The sequence below is a fragment of the Notolabrus celidotus genome, chromosome 13 (assembly GCF_009762535.1).
Source record: "Notolabrus celidotus isolate fNotCel1 chromosome 13, fNotCel1.pri, whole genome shotgun sequence".
Classification (NCBI taxonomy): Eukaryota; Metazoa; Chordata; class Actinopteri; order Labriformes; family Labridae; genus Notolabrus; species Notolabrus celidotus.
Window position 1 is genome coordinate 21,434,422 of NC_048284.1, and position 22,153 is coordinate 21,456,574.

Here is a 22,153-nt window from a genome sequence, read left to right on the forward strand (position 1 = left end):
TGTGAAATGTCAGGCAGCAGCGACAATTCTATATCAGGCTTTAAATCTAATATGTGAAGTTGTGCTCATAAGTTTACATACCCTGGCAGAATTTGTGATTTTTTTTGGCCATTTTTCAGAGAATATGAAAGATAAGAGAAAAACTTTTTTTCCACTCATGGTTAGTGGTTGGGTGAAGCAAATTATTATCCAACAACTGTGTTTACTCTTTTTATATCAGAAAGACAACAGAAACTACCCAAGAAATCCTAAATTCTGCCGGGGTATGTATATTTGAGCACAACTGTAATTGTAGGAAAATACTCTGATACAATAGAAAATTGAGGGTTACATTATTTAAATATATAGTTCTGAGATGGGACTCTCTCGCACACTAAAAGCCACTTTGAAATCTTCCCCAAAAATGGTGACGTATCACATTACAGATTGTTGTTCAGAGGAGGTGATGCAACACAAAAGTACACATGCCCCTATCCCAACTTTTTTTGAAACATGTTGTTGGCAGTAAATTTAAAATTAGCATATATTTTCATTAAAAAAAAAAAAATTTTCAACATTTGTTATGATGTCTTTGCGCTATTTAAATTCAATATTAGGCTTGCAAACCATCAAATTCTGTTTTATATTACTACCCAGCTTAAATGTAGAATAATTGCTGAGTTATGTTTTCATACCTCATTTAAACCACAGAATATTTCACATAACTGCTGGCATCGTCACAGATCACCATGAAAAGTGGAATCATATTCACCGGCTTCAATCAATGAAATTGAATCTAGCTATGAACAGGTGGCATAGTATATTAGAAAACAAGTCTTTGAATTCATCAAGGCCGTGTGGATCAAACTTTAAACACACTTTTGTTAACACTGTATCTTCTTTGTCTCTCTTTCAGGGGTTGAGGCTCATCGTCCTTTCATCCTGAGATAAATGAATTTTAAAACTTTCTTACATAACGGTGAGTTGAGAGGAATATCTCCATGGTAACAGCAGAATAAACACCCTCCAGCTTCATGTTTTGGTAACTGAAGCTTTTCAGCTCAGCCCTCCTCTTCATTTCATAAAGACTCTGAACATGTGAAGATGCAGCAGCTTGTCAGGGATGCCCCGTGAGGGTCAGAAACACCACATAACAATAAGATATGCATGCACAAGTTCAGTCAGTTCAGTTTTCTGATGAAAAGAGTGGAAATCAAAAATAGAGGAGGCCACTGTTTTGCATAATTAAGTACTCTAAGCCACCCCCTCTTTGCTTTGGAACAATGTGAGCCAATGTAGGTACAATATGTTCCTTGCAGCACAATTGAGCAAAGTGCTGAATAAATAAAGCAAAGACTGTTTGAAGAAATTAAATATATATTTTTTTCACTGCAGAAATCAATTCCAACTTCAAAAAGAAAAAGAAACCCCAGGAAGTGTTGACTTCATCGCTTTTTAAAACATGCCCTTAAAAATAGAAGACGGTGGAGAAAAACCAATTTCCTCTGGGCCAGAAAATGAAAAGAACAAACATAGAGGGCCCTGGGTATGGAAATGAAAGGTCACACCATAACAAACGATTACATAAATCATTATTTCGCATCAAACATCACATCAGTCCAAACTACAAATGGTATAAATACATAGCTGATCAAATGTTTTTACCTGCAGTGGCTGGTTTCTCTAACTTCTCTGTTTTTCTTTCTGTAGTGTGCCTGCAGCAGTGTTTCACTGTGATTCAGTCAGTGATATTTTTTAACAGTAACACATACATGAAGCGACAGCTGTTAAAACATTGATTTAACTTGCATTTTTTTCACCCTTAAGCTGTGACATACAAAGCATTACAATTTTATCATGCTAGAAGGAAATGCAAATACTGAACCAGCCCATTATAAATGTTATGATTCATATAATTAATAATGAATCAATTAATCTTGTGTTTTCATAATAGACTGTATAAATAATCAATGTAGTATCCCTGACGTCACCCATCTGTTTCTGAGCGCTGTTTCGAAGCCAATCGTCGGCGGGAGCCATATTGGAAATGCGGAACTCAACCAGGCAGAGTGTGACGTAAAGAGGAGGAGTTTGAGCCTCCTAGCCAACAGCTACAGTATGTGTTCCCGCCGGTCAATCAAGTCAGTCATGTCCTTATTTGGGCAAAAAATCGAAATCTTAATATCTTCTGAACCGTCGCATTAGAAACAAATTCAGTCACCATACAGTGTGTGCTGATAGAGAAATTACCTATGTAGAGCCAAGCCATTTTTTTAAACAGGCTGTAAACATGTTTATTAATGCTGCAAAGATCGTCTTTTTTGAATTGGTGTCTATGTGGTTTCCAGTGTTTCTGCAGCCAGCCTCAAGCGGATTCTCGATGAATTGCAGTTTATAACACGTCCGCATGGGCTTCATAGTTTGAGACCGAAGGTTGCCACTTGGTTTTCATACACTTTATTTAAAGTTCCTGCTTTTTTTTTTCTTTTTCTTTTCTTTCTTTTGGCGACCCGGTGGATAAAACAGTCTTTGCCCATCTTGTCTTGAACATGATAAATTATGGAGTTGTGCCACATTAAGGGAAAGAAATCGGGTCAGGTTACAAAAATAAAGTTGTAATGTTACAAGAATGAATACGTTATGTTACGAGAACTAAGTTGTTACATGTCAAGATTAAAGTCATTATGTAGTGAGAATAAAGATGTTACGTCACACGTTTTTTTGCACAAACTGCTTAAAGTCCTGATACTAGTAACAATGTGGTGCTAATATGCCAAAAGATTAAGTACTTTGTTATTTGGGAATACTTACAAAAGTATAATTAACAAGATGCTCCAGTTTCTTAATTTTGGCACAGGAAACTGGTTGCAAAGCTATCCCTTCAAAATAGGTCAACCATTAAACCAAAACTAAGACTTTATTACATCTTTATTCTGGTAATGTTATGACTTTATATTTGTAATATCATTATTTTACTATGATTTTATTTTCAAAATATTACAAATTACTCTATAAAGGGTACGTTTTTTTCGTAATGTTGCCCTATACTCCATAATAGTGAGAGACGCTTTCACTTTTTATATAAAAATCTCATCTTGCCATCTTTTTACAGTCAAAAGTATCACCTACCAATGATCTTTGGCATTGGGGCGTTCTGGTAATCATTTCTTCTGACACCCACTACAAATTCTGTATATCAATTACAGCCTATAGAAGTAGTGTTCTTGCTTTTTTAGGTCATAAAGTGGCATCAGTGTTCATTTCAATCTTTTAACAACCAGCAGAAAACTCGTCACAGGAGCTTTAATTTTTTGGATTTGTAGTATTTTATGGCACACCGGTCTCTTTGGAACACTGTCTGAAGCATGCCTCACCATAGTTTGCATATTGAATAAGACTGTTCAACCTTAAATGTTATATGTCAACAACCCAGCAATAATGTGGTTGAGGGGGAGGATTTAACTGTCAAACTGTTCTGTAAAGCTAAGACCTTTTGCAATGTCAAGGATTTATATGTTGCAATAAGAGAGGAAATGTCACCTGCAGGTCAGGTAGCACAATCTGAAGCTAATCATTCAATTACATGTGAGTACATAATCAAAAAATAGTTATCTCACATAGAGGCTCTGTCTTTGTGTTCTCTTTTGCACGTGCTGGTGTCATGTTGAATCCAGCTACAGAGATAGATGGCTCCATGTGCTAGCTTGTTCCACTGCGTCACTGCTGTCTAAAAAAAAAAGTGTCCTTAAGACATGAACAAATGGTATTTCAGTCCTCAGTCAGAGCATCAATCAATGAGTCGCTGTGAGACGATTCAGTGCTAAATATGTATCACCTGCAGCTGGGATGTACAGTATGTCTTGTCGCACTAAACAGAAAAAAAAATCTACCTTTGTCACTCAATATTTAGTTGCCAAAGAATGCAAACTACTTAAAGAGCTGGTTTTAAAAAAACACTGTTAGCAATGTGCTAGAAAGCCCCACTAGTTCTGTTAGCTTCTTTCTGTTTCCTTTCCATGACTTTTAGTCCTCAACAAATTATATCATTTGACATTTCTGTAGGGAACCCATTAGTTTGTTGGTTTAGCTTATCCTTGAAGGAGCATAAAGTTCATACAGTTAGCTAAGTGTTAAGCGGCCTAGCATTGTGGCGTGTCTGTACACAGTGCCTGTATTGTAAGACAGTTTTTACAAAGCAAACAATAATAATAATAATAATAATAATAATAATAATAAGAAGAAGAAGAAGAAGAAGAAGAAGAAGAAGAAGAAGAAGAAGAAGAAGAAGAAGAAGAAGAAGAAGAAGAACAACTGATATTAACCCAAGGTCGCTTCACGGGGTAAAATAACAATAAAATAAAGATACAATTCTTATCCTGAATCCTGAATTGAAGGTAAGATTTTCTTTAGTAATGTGGCACAGAGACTAGCTGCCTGTTTAGAAAAGAAAAGCTAATAAAGTGCAGAAAGCAGGAATCCCAGGGTTTACAGGGTGCAAATATATGGTAGCAGATTCAGGCAGCTAAAGTAGAAAAGAGATTTACAAGTGGTATTTTTAGATCTGGTAAATGTGCTTGGTTGAGTACTGCACGGCCATGTAACAAGTGCTTTCAACTTTAGCATACCAGGGATGTAAACCTGATAAATCCTTGTTTCTAAGATATTAAGAAGTGTAAGTTTTGGAAGGATGTTATTAAGTGTTTATCAGATATGTGTAATGTCAAAATCCCTTTGAATGTAAAATTTTGTGTACTTGGAATATATCAGAAGAACTTTAAGCAGAATTCAAGACAGACCAAACTTCTGGACTTTGGACTTCTTCTGGGTTGGAGAGCTATCGCACTATGTTCGAAAAGTATGGACACCCCATCTTTGAAAATGTGGATAAAAGAGCTTTCAGGCAGTGTTGGACTGGAGACTGACATATATTGTCAAAGGCAAACTGAAGGACTTTATTCAGCTCTGGGAGCCATACATGGCTATCATCAGGAATGTACATGTGGATTTTCTATAAAAGAAACTGTGGAAATCACAATTTAATTTAATTTAATTTAATTTAATTTAATTTGTACACTTGCCAATTGATTTTGTATTTGGTATGGGCAGATGGGGAATACACACACACACACACACACACACACACACAAATCCTCCTGCTGTCCCTGAACAGTCAGATGTATCACAACAAAAGAAGAGTCCATCTCGTTGCTGATGGTCTTGTTTGCTTTTATAGGTTATAAAGTTATATAGGAGACATCAGTGTAATGTGTGTGTATGCTGGATGAGTGTTTGTGTATGTTCTTGACTGTTCCTGTATGTAATGGAAAAATGTTAATAAACATATTATGAAAACAAAAAGAAGTGTAAGTATGACAGAGGCTAAGAATAGGCATTGTGGCAGGGTGTAGTATTTACTCACAAGCATTCACAATGGCAATGGAAGTGATTGTTAAAGCTTCAGAGTGGATGGTGGGTGGGGCTCAACCGCTAACCAATAAGGGATTATGGATGACATGATACATGGTGACCACAACATTTTGTAAAACAAAGATTACAAGAGAGGTTAGATAAGAATCTTGAATTGGCTAAGATGCATATCAAGGTTTTAAAGTCGGGAACAATTTTGGTGTTCAGAGGGAAGGTGATGGAGAAGAAGCTCTTTGGTCTTTTCTCAAGATTGATGTGGCCACTGTCAATTCATGAAGTACTGATATCAAAGGTAGAGAGGCTAGGAAGAATGGTTAATTTGTATATCAGGAGATGGTTAGGAGTGCCTCTGTGTCATCGTAGTGTAGCGTTATATGGGAAGGGCATTCTCCAGCTACCAATAACTAACAGATGAGTTCAGGTGTGCAAAGGTCAGGACAGAAATGTTGCTGTAAGGTAGCAAAGACTCAGTAGTTAGTAACTTCGCCCAAAATCCAAGTAAACGTTGGCAATGGAACCCAAGACAGGCAACACAGGAGGTAAAGGCAGCTCTTTGGACACAGAGAGATTGTGGAGAAGGCTGTAGGGGCTTGGGGCTTAGTTCAGGCAGGTCAGTGTGAAACAAATGAGTTCTAATGAAGGAAGGAAGCTGGTAATGGAGCAGGTGCGTCGGCAAGATGAAGTCGTTAGATGAACAAAGGCAGTGGCTGAGGCTAAACAAGGACAGTGGTTAAATTGGGAGAGCGTAGAAAAGAGGAAGCTTAGCTGGAGGGACCTGTGGAGTAAGGACGACAATCAAATTACATTTCTGACCCACTTAGGCTACTTAGGATGTGCTACCATCACGCCAGAGCCTAAAATGATAGGTTGAAGGGGACCCTTCAGGCCCTTTGTTTTCAGGGACAGCAACCCTAAGGCAGATTATGTCAGGCTGTATAAGGTTGATACACATGGCAACATAATCACATAATCAGGTTTTGAAAAGCACAGGACGTGAAAATATGAGGTGAACTTAGGATGTAATCGGGAAAAGAGTGCAGCCATTCAGTTTGTCCGCGAGGGAGAGAAACTAAAAGGAGACAAGTTCTTACACAAGCCTTCCTTAGGGGGGCCGACTCGTAGGTGGAGGTAGATGCGCACAGCCTTACCCAGAGGGTTGAGACGCACCCCTGCTATTACATCCCCTGAGGGATCCCTTAGAACTCCAACTTTAAATACTTCACATCTGAAAAAAAAAGAATCAGCTTTCATCTTGTGTTCTGTAAAATTTGAAACAATCTCCTTGCGGTCTTGTTTGGTTTGGTGGAGAGAGAGACATACAGAGGGAGACACAGAGAGAGTGATGGCAGTCTCCTAATACTTTCGGCTAACTACGACCAGATCGGAGTTCTGTCCCAGTGGCGGAGCCACACAGTTTTGACTTGGGTGGCCAAACTGGGGCACTGACTGTTAAAGGGTTGGCCAGGCATGGAAAACATTAGGGGCTTACCCCAAACCTAGGAGGGTTAGTTCCAATAATCACATCTACTTTAACTTCTTTCTATAAAATAATTTAACAAATGTTACATTTTTGTAGATTTCTAACGTTGACATTAAAAATGTAACTCCACAGTGTCAACATTTAAATCTGCTGAACTGAACTCTTTAAGGACTCAAAATGAAGATGATTGTCCAAAGTCAAAGCATCAACAAAAACAATATTCAAATCCACAGAAACTAGTGTATCTGTAGCTTGTTGAAACACAATAGCTGATTTGAATTTAAGTAATGCCTCTGACATGGCATATAGCCAATCATGTTTAAGAATTTCAGGGTGGCCACAGGGGTGGCTAATCAGTTTTCAGAGGTGGCCAGGGTCACCCCTGGCCACCCCCTGGCTCCGCCACTGTTCTGTTTTTGCTGGATGCCAGAGCACAGCGCATCAATCAGCACTGGGAGGATCAGAAGTGAAGCACCAAAACTGTTACGGCTTGAGCAAAGGACCAGGACCCAAATGCAGAGTACAGGGAAAAAATTATTTATTAAGCAAAAAACCAAGGTTCAACTAAAGCGCCTTGCGGGTAAAAAAAAAAAGTGAGAAGTGAGAAAAAGTACAAAACTAGGAGTAACACAAAATCACCCAAAAAAGGGGGAAAAAGGTTCTATCAAAAAACTCACAAACAAAAAACTAGGAATCAATCCTCTGGAAAAAACTTGAGATAAGTACACAGAAAGCGTGGCTTGAATATCCTCAGGAGCAAGGCTACAATGGGACATGGAGCATGCGGCTAGAGGAAAATAATCTGGCACTGGAGGAGTGTTTGGTGGCAGCTTAAGAAGCCAGTGCTGATGAGAAAATCAGGGACAGGTGTGCCTGATGAGCCTCACTCCTGAGGAGACCGGCCCCGCCCCTACCCATGCAACCTGCAGGCTGAGAGAGAGAGGGTTAGGGAAAATAACAAAAAAAATCAGGACCATAACAAAAACAACACAAAAAATCCAGCGTTTTTTTAGAATAAAATACTCCACGTTGATGCCAGATTGTATTTCACTTAACTACATCGACACATTGTCTAATGAGCCTGGAGTCAACAGGTGAGAGGTTTTCAGAGGCCAATAAAGATAACATGGATGAGGAGAAGTTCAACATGGAGGAGGAAAAACTTTCAACTCAGTAAATACAGCTGTGGTACTCCGTGCTGCGTTCTGAAAACCCAGCTGGTGGTTGTTGGCGGACAAGGGAGCACAGAGCCGAACCACAGTGGAGTGGACACCAATTTCGGGGAAGTCCGGCATTTGTTTCTTAGATGGCTGTGTCGGAAAAGTCAACCTGGATTTTCAGCCTCCTACTACTCATTGAGCGGAGGCAGAGGGGTAGAGCCTGAGTCCATCACTGTGACATAATATGACGCAAAGTTAAAATATAGAGGTTTTTGGTAACTGAAAACGACGACTCTTTCCTCCAGATTTGCACCCTTATGTCTTGTAAAAAATCCCAAAGAGATTATCAACTTTCTTAGCAGCTATATTCAGACATAACCTGCGAGTGGCACTGAAACACTCTACTTTTTGAGGTAAAAATCCCAAAGCATCCTGGCTCTAGTTGGTTCAAACAAAAAAGCTTTTACATGTATACAAGGAGATCTTTGTTATAATGTCATATGTGATATCTTGATTCATAACATGCAATGGCATGCTGTAAGAGAGACAAAAGAATACAATAGACATACCATTGCCTGTGTAAGACGCATATTCCCTTCTGTTTGCATAGCCAAAACAAAATTCTGACAGGTGAACAAGAAAACGAAACACTTATAAACAAAATACTTCTGTTAATGGCATCCTGAAAACACAGAAAATGTCTTCAGAGACTGCTACAAAGCTCAGCCTCAACTCCATGTGAATCTGTGACCCCCTTAGCCATGTAAACCAGTCCTCCTCTGTGAGGTGAAAACAGCTCATGAGGGAGCAGGAAAGTGGTCTATAAATTATGTAAAACTTTGCCCCGCTTCACTTAGTCCATGAATTCACACCAGCTTTTTGAGTGCAAAGGTTTCTGGGGGCAACTTCTAACTATGTGTTGCACATTGTTAATTGCCAGTTTAGGGTTTTCGCATGGTCCATTACATTTTTATAAGTTACCAGACAGATAACAGCAGATAACAGGTTTATAATGGAAAGCTTGGAAGCATAAGTAAGAATTAGAGCAAACACATTGAGCTGCAGAAGATCAAACTGGAAAGGGATTTAGAATAAAGAGGTTGAAAAAAACAAAAACAAAAACTCTCACAAATGATTTGACTTATTACACTTAAATTATTTTGTATCTTCATTAAAGTGAAGGAACGTTAGTTGCTGTTCTATGGTAAGCATGTGCAAATTTTCCACTTATTTCACACCCTGCACATAAAGTTTGGTGTCTGTTCTACATATCAAGTTCAGAGAAGTGAACTATATAGATGAGTTAAAACTTTTATGAGAAGTATTATTTTCTTATACTGGATTTACAGTGTAGTCTCAGTGGTAATGGAAATATTCAAGAGTGTGCCATAAATCCGATCCCATTAAAGGAAAAGTCCATACAAGGGAATAAAGAAGGGAGAACATGTTTTGTCATTTTGGACTGTGTCCAATCTAAATGTTTGCATCTGTTTTTACCATATGTTAATGTCACTTATACGTGCGTCATACATTCTTTAAAAGAAGGAAATGTTGAGAAATACACATATTTGCTTTTCTTTTGACCATACATTAATGTCACATGTGTATGTATATGTTCATACATTCCCCAAGTCGGACATATGAGAAATGTATTGCTCTGGTGCTCACAGTTACATGAGAACATGGAGCTTATAGACATATATGGAATTCATGAGGCAACAACAGATTTATCATCTTGGGACAGAGCCCAGCTAGCTTTCTTTCCCTGTTTAGTCTTTCTATTAAGCTATGCTAATCAGCTGCTAGCTGTAGCTTCATGTTTATTTTACAGACAAGCGGTGTTAATCATCTAATTCTTTCCCAAGACAAAGGACATGTGTGTTTCATTCAAATATGTAGCTAGATAGATTAATCACCTTTGGGCTGAGTTAGGTGTTTCTCATTATTTCTAGTCTTCATGCTAAGCTAAGCATAGAGACTCTAGATAGGTTGTTTGCATATGACATCATTTCCGTTGCGTGGCAGTGGCGCGAAATGCAGATGGGGGTCAGGAAGTGATTTGCAGCAGTCAGCGCAGAAACACAAACAGAAGAAAAATGTTTCTGAAGCTGAGTTTTGAAACTTATCATCAGCAGATGCCATATTGGAAATCCTGACTCAATCTAACTCGGATGGACCTAGCGAGAGGCAAAGAGGCGGAGTTGAGGTGGGCTCTGAGTCTCTTCTCTTACAGCTACATTGTTCCCGCCTGTCAGTCGAGTCAGCTGTGCCTCTAATTATGCAAAACTTGTAATCTTAGTTCGTGGTTTCTTGAATTTCTGGAGCCAACCTTAAGTGGATGAGGTATCTCACATGAAGTTATACAATAACATACATTTTTACTGCTTGGAGTGCCCACAGAAAGTTTGGATAGAAACAACTTCACGGATCTGTAAATTACGGTAACAAGGGATTGAAGCCAAACATTGGTGTAAATTACGGTGACAGTTAGCATGCCTACATCAACAGAGCTGTGGTCCACTACTGGATGTGAACCAGATGTTAAGAGAAATGTATGTGCGCCGTGGACATCACTTAAACCTATATAAAGAACGTGTTTAGGGGCCTTGGAGGAGAGACAAAATCTGGCCGAGTCGTCTTCCCAAGCAGTCCGGAATGCTTGTACGATACTGGTGTTGTTTTCCTGTAATAAACCTATTACTCTAAAAGCAAGCCAGTGTCACGAAGTTCCTTCTGCATCTACACATCACGGGCTGTCAATACACGACATGGACTTACAAGGAACTGCAGTTTTTAGCCCTTCCTTATTGGCTTAATTTCTCTCAGCTGGAGGTTGCCGCTTGCTTTCAACTCAGAATGTTAACATCCAAAGCAGCACTGTCCGTTTTATTTTAGTTTTTTACTAGCCTGCAGAGAAGTGGGACATGCATCAATGTTCTTAAGACTACTGACATACCATATCAGTAAATGTGACTCTTTATTGTTCCCGGAGGCTGTTCTTTTGTTGAAAGTTGTCTGTTCAACAGAAGTTGGACAGGCAACAAGAGTTTCTTTTTTCAAGTGGGTCCATGAAAAGCTAAATTCCTGTTAATACACCCTAACAACAAACTATTCTGTGTGAACAAAACAGTTTTTGAAGTTCCTGTTCAAATCAGGATCATATTAGCAGCCTAGCTGGAGTCTTGTCTTGGTAATGATTTAGTTGCTTTTAGTCTAACAGCAGCATCATCAAACCTCAGCTGGCGCATTTAGTCCGGGCTTTATATGCTTTGTTTTGGTGGTGCTTGAAAGTCAAAAGAGGCAGCTCAGACCAATAAACCAAAGCAAGGAACAGAGTGTTAAAAGAGTGTACCCATCTCCCCAGTAGCGACTTCTTATCAATACAACAGATGAGTTATTTTTCTGGGCTAAATGACCAGGCTGTGTGATGTGATAAAGAAAAAAAAAGAGACGTGGTTTGGTGTATCAGCGGTGCTCTCGTGGACAAAAGGCCGCTGGTGATCCGAGGTGATGTATCAGTGTGCATTGAAGGCTCCATGCAGCCACAGCGGCCTAGATGGATTAGCCTGAGAGGGACTACATGGCGGTTGCTTGGTAACTACAAACCTACTCAATTGCTTGACGAATATAAGAGACAAGGCTGTATTTCTATTTGACCATGAAAAGTGAAAAAAAGTGCTTTTTACTGAAACCTCACCTAACCTTCAACCACATACTTAACATGATAGATGACACAAACATGACAGCACTAAAACTGTATATTTGTGTGTGTGTGTGTGTGTGTGTGTGTGTGTGTGTGTGTGTGTGTGTGTGTGTGTGTGTGTGTGTGTGTGTGCGTGTGTGTGTGTGTGTGTGTGTGTGCCTACCTGAGACGTGTGTGTTCACTGACTCTCCAGTGGCCAGTGTACTAATAGTGGTTTCAGCTGGATCCCTGCCACTCTCAGTGCTTTGCTGCAGGCTCAGTCCAGGCTGTTTTTCCTATTCTGGGATGTCCTTGTGTGACCCCGGCTGCCATGCCAAGATCCAGGCTGTGTCTAATGAAAGTAGAGTTCCAGCAAGTTTATTTCTGAAAAAAAAAAAAAAAAAAAAAAAACAGAATCAAGGCTCAGGCCGCCAGTGTTTCATTAAGCCATACTTGTCAAGCCGGCGGTGGAGAATGTGAAAAGTAGCAGTAGCTGTGGGATTGTGGTGGCGGACTAGGAGGTTTAAAGAGAGACAGAGAGAGAGGTATTTTCACAATAAAAAAAGTGGGGTTTTTAAGTTAAACAGATTCCAACTGTAATTATTCCTGGAAAAATGAGGAAATGGTGATAAAAAAACATAATGAGATACAGAAAGCAACTATCTGTGCTCCTCTCTTGCATCTTGCATGGTTAATTAGCTGTGTTTGTTTTGTTTCATTTATGCAGCATTATGTGTGCGCAGTGTCACTATAAATAAGACCTTAATTTAATAAGTCTTATTGGGATTTAAAAAGTTTTATTAGACAAGAACTGGCAAAACTTTCCTAATAAACTAACTCAATGAATGTTCCAGAGAGGTAAGGTGATTAGAGCCGGGCAGTATAATCTGTTAAAATCTGTTCTAAGATCACTGGAGTAAAACAAAGAGATTTGAATTCCTCTCATAAGCAGCAGATCCTCCACAAGGCTGGAAGTATTTTAGCTTGTCATGTTTATGTGCTTTTAAGTGATTTTTTTCCCCGAGTATGTGCTGTGTTAAGCATTAAGAGCATTTTAGCAATGGTCTGTTATTTCTCAATAGCAGACAGTTGTTATTTGGAATGAAGAATATTAGGAAAGAGAAAACCAATAAGATAGACAAAAACAGCAGGAGAGGTTAAAGACAACAAAGCTGGAAGCTACAGCGGGGTAATAATCCAAGCTGGTGCATACAACAAATACAGACAAGACAGGGTTCGGTGTTAAATAAGTCATAAAAGGAAGAGAAAATGTGACAGACTTTTCAGAAAAACAATCAGGTGCTACTTTCATCTTATTTAACTTCATTATCAATGGAAATGTCCAGTTCAATGGGAGTAATAACAGCTACATTAGCTCAAGAAATGTTAGAGCTAAATTACCTTAAGAATTTTAAGCTTACTGTGAATAATAACAGCTAAGTTAGTCAAAGAAATGCTTAGTACAGTGAGCTATAAGAGCTAATTTAGCTGAAGACATGATTAGTTTTGTGTAAGTTATAGTAGCTGAGTAAACTTAAAGCTGCTGTTGGTAGGAATGGTGTAAAAAACGTTTCTTTTTTTCTGCTGGGTTTGGAGAAATGGTCATAATGCCCATCAGTACTCATCGGTAAGTGGAGTAATTTGAGACTATTGCGAAATCTCTGTGTTATCCAATGCCTTTGTATCAAGTAATGTTATTATTCCCCTTGTTCCCGTTATGACGGACCAATCATAGCTAATCTCCAATCCTCTGTCCTGATTGGTTAAGGGGCGGCCCCTACTACATCCTCCGATTGGTTATGAGTCCAGCACTATCATGACTGTACACGCTGATCTGTGTTGGGGGGCTAATAGGGAATCTGGTTGGGAGAGATAGTGTTGACATTCGAAGTCCCTCTCTCTGAACAGCTGTTTACTCTGTGACTACCAACAGCAGCTTTAAGAAATAATCATTTTAATGTGAATAGTTAAAGCTTAGTTAGCTTACAAAAAGTTTGTGAGTAATCACCGCTAAGTTTGCGGAAGAAATGTTCAGTACTGTAAGTAATAACAGCTTGGCTTCAGAAACCTTCAGTACAGTAACAGTTAGCTTATGAAAAACTCAGTTTAATGTGGGTAATAACAGAGAGTTAACCTTTCCTATTGAAGAAGCTTAGACTGTTAATTTAACAGACTTTATACAACTGAAAGGAAATAATCCCTTTTGAATCAACAAAAATCTGTGGCAAAAATCTGTATTAGTTATAAATATATCAATTTATTAGGTAAGTAGATAAGCAATACGTCTCATCTTTAGGGTGCGTTGCTTCGTGTTTGGGCACTGCTCACCCTGCTCCAACTGACTATAACAACCTGTTAACTATACATTACTCCTTTCTTACTGATCCTTTCATTGCTTTCATTCAGACTGATTATTCAGCAGTCTGCTTTAAATCAGTATTCAATGGCAGTTTGTGGTCATATTGGGTGGCTGGGCAAACAGATGCATTACTCCTATAAATAGTTCACAGAGCTGAAAAACTTCCCTTTGTCCAGCATAGATAGATTCATAATATTTCCGATGTGACTTGTGCTGCCTTTGTGCTTAATCATTTTATCATAGAAAAGTTCGAAATCCACAATTTAAGCCCCCAGTCTCTTAAGAAGAAGAAAATAGACAAGGAAGTAAATAATCCAACTCATTCATGCTGCGTACAATTTCCAAAGGTGCTCAATTCTCTGCCCGCTCTGACACAAGTCTTGTTTCTAGAGTGTGTAACACCACAGTCATGTCATTGTTCAAAAGTCGATGGGCCCTGGGCTGAATGAATTAAACCAAAATGATCAGCCAATAAAGGGGTGTGCCATGACAACTGTCGCTCACATACACTACAGGAGTGAATGGAAGAGGATGCTACAGATATTGCATGTTCTACAAGAAACTTTTGAGTTTGGTTGCTTTAGGTTTCACATAAAATTAAAACAATGTTTTAAATGATTTGACCAATATTTGTTCCATATTCATTGTATAAGGAAGGGATGGTGGAGAGTCAGTGAACACACATGTCTCAGGTAGGAACACACGCACACACACACACACACACACACACACACACACACACACACACACACACACATACAGAAGACTAGTTTTAGTGCTGTCACGTTTGTCTCATCTATCAGTTTCTACTACAGGTATTGATACAGTTGTTTGAATTAAGAGCATAATCTTGTAAGTTAAAGTGAAGATATACCAGTTGATCTGCTCATCCTATCCTATTCTTTTAACATATACTTAAAGGGTCAAAGGTCACTGTGATTATGTAAGGGAAGACAAGGCCTTTGATTCCAGGGACCCCTTGCAGAGTGTTTGTTTGCCGAGGATCCTTTCTAGAGTTAATGAGCTTGGGAGACTTAGTCTTTCTTTGATAACCTCTCAGACTACTGGGTCACACAAGGCTGAACCAGCACAGGGTCCTAATTATTCTGGGAAAATCAGATTCATGAAACCGCCACTGGCCAGCACACATGCTCTCTTCTCCCCTTTTAGCCTGGGTGTAAACAACCAAAAGACGCCAGTGGTCTAATCCAGATCACAGCGGCAGTTTAACGGAGCGGTCTGGAGAACTAAATTCACAGGAACTCTTGATTACAGAGTGCAAAATGTTGAGTGATTTGTCCGTCACACGCCAACATCAGACACTCTTTGGACCTGATGGATGTCGTTGCTTGCTTTTATAGTGAACACCTTATTTGGCTGCATGTGAATGGGCCTTGGGGCAAATTACCTAAGTATTGTAATATTGCAACTGTTTTGTACTTTTCTTAGAAATGTGAAGTGTTTCTGAAAACCTTTTGCTGCTTATCCAAATGTCTTTCACTCCTTATCCTTTCAGTCTTTTCAAAGAGAACGAAACAAAACCTGCTTTCAGTTTAACAGCAATTAGATCAGTTAGGCTTTCCTCTGTAACAAGTGTTTAAACTAATCAAGCCTCTTTCTAACTGCTGTCCGTACACAAAGCATGTCGTCCTGCAGACTGGGTCATGTTAAGTCTCAGAGTTAATGAACAGGGATTACATGTTTGAGTGAGAATGATAGGCTTCACTAAACAAAACAGTGTGTCATCAGTTAGCTAGATTTTGAGTGCCCGAGCGAGGGCGGTTCATTTGCACATCAGTATCTGAGTCACATTCATTTCAACGGAAAATGTTCTTTGGCTTTTTTTGTTCCTTTTTTTTCTGGAACTTTCATCACGACCACATCTAGTCTGACTTTTAATGATTGCAAAATGTGAAATGTCAATTGTGAAGCTTGGGTGTAAAGTGATTCTTTCATCAGATTTGTTTTTTTATTCAGCCATGTCACTGCAGGCAAGAGTACAACCACTTTGACCGTGACTACATTGTTTGTGTTTTTCAACACGGGGTTGTTTAGGTACTTATGAATACTAGGTAGACTATATACAATAGATAACAGCACACAGCTCTTGTCTGGAGAAGCCATTTGGAGCACTGACTTGGAAGCTGGGTACTGCAATGGATGAGTTATAGCAAAACAAAAAAAGTCATGTGTTTTCACCCTTTGGTAATGAAAGACCCTTTCACACACACACTGTATAACTGAACATTTCCTGGGCTGCATGTGTAAACCCAAAAGGTTTAATTTGTCAAATCCAACTTCAAGCAGACTTCTTCCTGTCAGCCCTCTGGTCAAATGTTCATATGAAGTCAGACCAACTAATGTGTGAACGCAGCAGGTAACTGCTACATTCACATTGGGCAAGTGGGTGGGGCAATGACATCGTTCACGTTGAGCGGAGTTTCTCAGCTTTACAGTCTTTGCAGTTTGCTTCAGTTTGCAGTATGTTGTGTAAGGCTATTCTGGAAAATGTCAGGTCCTTCATGTCCAACCCAAAAAAAAGACATGAGTCCATACGAAAAAGGGGCTTAAGAGTCTCCTGGTCCCAGGACAAGTTCTGTTCAGTAATAACATCCTACAACAAATGTAAAAACTATCACTCAACCAGAAACACTAAGACAACTGTACATGGAATGGATATTATTTCTGGAGAGGATTATTGAAAACCTACGCCAAATAATCCAGCTAGACTCCAATTAAACGATTCGTCTGGAAAGTTAGCGCTAAATTATACATGAATTAAACAACTCACTGAAGAAACACTGAAGTTTATTTATAAGAGTTTCCTGGTTATCTCTTTAGTATTGTATTGTAATGTCTTACTCATTTACAGGCTCTGATAAGTAACCATGCTTTGCATACGTAGGTATACAGGGCTGTTGTGCAGTTAAAAAACATAGTCCCAAAGGGAACATCAAGAGTCACATCAAAGTTCATCAAAGTGTCAGTCCCTGTCAGTAAAAGTTCATATATTAACTTCTGTGTCCACACCCCATCCACCTTCTCAAAACTAAGCTCATCAGAGTTAGGATGGTATATTTACTGTTTGTGTGAAAGGTATTAGCGTCAATCAACTTTGCACTTTTAAATTTCCCATTCCTTTATTTCTTAGCTATATCCTCTAAGTTTGTTCTAACAGGATTACATTGAAATAGTTGGAAAAGGACAAAGAGAACATGTTCTAACTGAGATGAATGACAGGCTGAAACATTATACAACTAAGAGATTAATTTAAGTAAAGTATGAAATCTTTTGTATCCATCTCTAGGGTAGTAAAAACTGACATCTTAGCTTCTTTTGTGGGAAACATGTGTGGATAAAGTCTTATACAACATCTCCGCAAGAGTACACATATCCAGTTAATTACTTTTTCAAAGTGGATGGCGCCTGGCTTTTCTCACTACTACTTTGTTTACTAAATGAAGCGGCCTCACACTCGCAGATGTTTGTGTGAAAGAAGCTTAGAAGTTAGACATGTAGCTGTTGCACATCTGGTTTGTTACAGCCTTTCCTCGCTGGGTTGTCTGCTGTTCCTTTTTTAAAGTTCTGTGAACACGGTCAGAGGTCTCCAGTGCAACAGCTGCTAAATCGTTCCATGTGCTTCTACTCAGCCTGCACGCCTGTGCTGTGTCTGCAGGTGTACGTTCTAGCAATACTTTCAAATTAAAATATTTATCATAGAATCTTAGTTTATCTTCTTTTGTTCAGAAGTTTTCCTAGTAAAGTTGTTTAAAGTGAGTCAACTAAACTGGGACACTGATGACATCACTGCAGAAAGGCCAAACAAGGACAGGAAACTTGAACAGACTAACTTTGAGCTTTTAAACAAACTTTCAGGATGAGGGTGATCAGTGTACAGACTGGCTTTTTACTGTTTGCTGTACTTTACATAAATACATTTTTAGTATGACATTTAAGATCACTTTCTGTTCCACCTTGATAACTTGAAAAACAAAGTGAAAGTAAAAAACATAACCAGACAGCCTGTCTGATAACCACTTGTGACACATCGTTTGTGGTACCACAGTGTTCCCAGACCTCAACCATGACTGGTTTAGTGCATTGGCAGCTGGCCAATACAGGATGCTTGAGCAACGCAACCCCACAAACCTTGACTGTATAACACATTTGAAAATTAGTTTGAAATATATGTATTATTTTTAAAGCAAATAGTTATATTGTTGGAGTAAAGTAATCAATCTCATATAAAAAATGTTGATTAAAAATGTTTTATGTGTCCACAATTATTGATTGGTCACGTGTCTCCAGGGGAGTCTCATGCTCCACTGACGCACATCCCTTCCTCTTCAATATAAGACAGGAGATTCTTGGGGAACATGAAAAATGCACCATACATATATCACACAACACCACCCAACAGGTGGCAGCAGAGAGATGCGTCCTATAAACTGAGACATAAGGAGCAGGGTATGCACTGTCACAGTCAAGCGACAACCTTTGGTGTTGAAAAGTAAACTACAGTTCCTGAAGTGTCCAATGTAAGAGTCCCGGAAACCTTATTGCGTCCCTTATTAACTGCAGAAATAAACATAATCACAGTTTGGTGCCATAAATAGTTTTGGGGTCTATACCTCAAATCTTTTTCTATACAAATTAAAGAGAGGGATGAACTTTTTTCAAGTTATCTGTTTTGTATAAAATTTCATAAGGGTGTGACTGGAGGGAAGATAAAAAGCCTGCTTCAACTCCACCTCTGTGCCTCTATCTAGGTTGAGTAAGCATGTCCAATATGAACGCCATCAAAACGCCACTTCAGCAACCCATCACTGTGAGTGTGTCCATGTTACAGTCTATGGTTGCGGTCCCATGTGAGAAATTGTGCTGGTGACCAGACACCGGATTTAGTGTTAGCCTAACCAAGTGAAATGAGAGCACATAAGAGTTACATAAATAAGACCCCATCTGAAATTAATGACGTGATGGACCTTTTGATCAAAGTTCTGAACTGCCATTTCTCAAAATCATGACATCATGATGATCTTTGAAATTAAAAATCTGATTAATATAACCCTGTGCTAACCTCATATATCTAAGTGAATATTCAAATATGTATCTGCAGTGGAGATTCAGTTAAACAAAAACAGATGACAAGATCCTGACAAAAATGGAGACAGTTTTCAGAAATGAAATCCAATAATCGTTAAGAACTTGGACAAATATTTTCGGCTCAATTAGCCTCATATAATTCTTGCCTATAAATGACCTTGACTCATAACTGCTGTCAAAAAAGTTCCCATTGAAAAGGTATTATACTGAGTTTTGTCAGGGTTGAGGAGTTCTAAATTTGTGATGAATACAAGTAAAAACATGTTAAAACTTCATTGTGTTGAGCAACAATTAAATTTTGACACCGGTGGTAGCAGGTTTATTCTGCCTCCTCTTCCTCACGAGGTGTTCAGGGGTTTTCAGCAGATCAGTGAATGAGTCATCCAACCCTCGCCGTCCGTATGAAACCAGCGCTGTCTAGTGGCCAAAAAGGCTGCTGCATGCACTTATGACACGCAGAGTATCTGAGTCCACAGGCAGGAGGAAGTCTCATCAGTTTTGTTTTGTTTTTTTTATTGTTTTTTTTTACCACTTGCAGGACCGACCGTGCGTTCAGCTACAGCCAATTAAAACTAATCCAAGTGTCTCAGACCATTAAAACATACCCATCCACTGTCATGTTTCATCTTCATGTGGAGTGAGGAGTCTTTGAGTCTTTCTCTTTTTCCTTTCTCTCTCTCTCTCTCTCTCTCTCTCTCTCTCTCTCTCTCTCTCTCTCTCTCTCCTCTCTGTGGATCTCTGGAGCCCAGAGTGGACGGGAGGTAATCCCCACCATGTGAGTGGGCGGTGCGGGTACCGGAGGCGTGTTTTTTTCCTTTCTTTTTCCTTTTTTTCATTATTCAAATGCCGCTGTACCTATAAAAGGAGAGCCTGCGTGCGTCAGATAGTTTTCTCCAATGGGTAAAGGTGACTAACAACTAGTTGTCTGTCTGTCACCGGCCCGGTCGCATCCTATCGGCAAGGGAAGAGATGATGCATGACTCCTGCGGTGTCCAAATGGCGAGGGCGCTGAAGCAAGCAGCGCTGTGCCTGATGCTGCTGCCCCGCTTCTTGCTTGCCGCCGTCATGCTGTGGCTCCTGGATATTTTGTGCATTAGGAAAAAAGTGCTGCTAAAAATGGGAGAGGGACAGGACAGCCCGGACGACCCGCCGGTGTGTGTCTCTGACTCAAACAAGATGTTCACCTTGGAGTCTCTCAGGGCGGTGTGGTATGGACAGAAACTAGACTTTCTCAAATCTGCGCACCTCGGGAGCGCTGCGCCGAACACCGAGGTGATGCTGGTCCATGAGCGGAGGCAGGTCCGGATCCTGGACTGCATGAAAGGGAAGAGACCGCTCATCCTCAACTTTGGCAGCTGCTCCTGACCGCCATTCATGACGCGTCTGGCGGCGTTTCAGCGCCTTGTGAGCCAGTACGAAGACATTGCGGACTTTTTAGTTGTATATATCGAGGAGGCGCATCCGTCGGACGGCTGGGTGAGCTCGGACGCTCCGTACCAGATCCCCAAGCACCGCTGCTTGGAGGACAGACTGAGAGCCGCCCGGCTGATGCTGGCCGAGGTGCCGAGCAGTAACGTGGTGGTGGATAATATGGACAACTCATCCAACGCCGCGTACGGAGCCTACTTTGAGAGACTTTACATCGTGAGGGATGAGAGGGTGGTTTACCAGGGGGGCAGGGGGCCAGAGGGATACCGGATTTCTGAGCTTAGAAACTGGCTGGAGCAATACAGGAACGATCTGGTGAATTCCCAAACAGCGGTGCTCCATGTGTAGTTTGAAGATGCTGAACTGCCTGCTGCTCTCATTCTGCTTAAACGTCCAACTCACAGTGCGAATATCCCGATGCTGCTACCAGATGTTCACACATTATGGCACATGATGTTGTTTTTCCTGCGTAAAGACATTCAGGACTCTTTGACAAATAGCCTAAAGTCATGTTAAAGCCTGTTACTAGGCTGTAGGCTGTTATATCGTGCGTGTATTGACCTTAATTGATTGCTCATAGCGATTGTCTTATTTTTTGTATGGAAACTGGATTCAATTAGTGATCACTCTATTTTTCTACAATTCTGATGTGTGTGTGACTGTGTATAAGTGTATGTGTGTGTGTGCGTGTGTGTGTGTGTGTGTGTGTGGGTGGGTGTGTGTGTGTGTGTGTGTGTGTGTGTGTGTGTGTGTGTGTGCATTCAAGCTGATGTCTCGCGCCGGTGTTTCTGTGAAGTTCGGTTTTTAAAAGGCAAAGCCAGAAAACTGACACTGATGTTTCTGACACCGGCAGAGGGTTTCATGTCAGCAGGATGCCTTCATCCATGATCGATTGCCAAACGATGTAATGTTGAAAACAATGTAATGAACAAAATGTTCCTAATAAATGTCAAATCACACATTGATGATTTCACTGCCCACTGTGGAACAAACATGCTAAAGTTGTTACTTGTTGAGTTTTCATTGAAATACAGGAATAATTGGTGTTAAAACTGACTGTTTTTAAAGCCAATTGCAGAAACCTGAGCTAGATGACGTCACACCTGCTTCTCGTGCAGTTTCCCGGGATGTTCCAGGATGTTCATTCCAGCATTAATCAGTCTAAGTTTACTTTTGTTTGCTTTAGACTTACCTCCCCTGACCCCTGCTTCTGTAATCAGACATATTTTTAGCCCCATTAGTGATTAGGGATGCTCCATTTGCTTCGTAATTAACAGCAGAGTGTAAATGTGTCCGATTAGTCAACCATTCCCCCCCTCTTTAGGCCACTTTTAGAAAAGAAACAGGCGAAAAAGAGGAGCTTGTGTTTACCTTTAAACGCAAAGTCAATTCCTGTTTGTTTATCTAGATCTGAGGGGAAACAGAAGTGGTCATGGTCACGAAACAGCTGTGATGAAGGAAAAAAGGAAAAAGTCAAAAGAGAATTTAAGTTTAATAGATGCCTTGTTTATGAGGAAATTGCTACTTTAATA

The 22,153-nt window shown here is 39.9% G+C and overlaps 1 protein-coding gene across 1 annotated transcript; it reads left to right on the forward strand.

Annotated features, from left to right (window-relative positions):
* The first annotated feature begins 20,077 nt into the window (after positions 1–20,077).
* Positions 20,078–21,582, forward strand: LOC117824061 (thyroxine 5-deiodinase-like). The gene has a single exon (XM_034699423.1). The coding sequence runs from the start codon at positions 20,163–20,165 to the stop codon at positions 20,967–20,969; it is 807 nt and encodes a 268-aa protein (XP_034555314.1). The 5' UTR covers positions 20,078–20,162; the 3' UTR covers positions 20,970–21,582.
* The last annotated feature ends 571 nt before the right edge of the window (positions 21,583–22,153 follow it).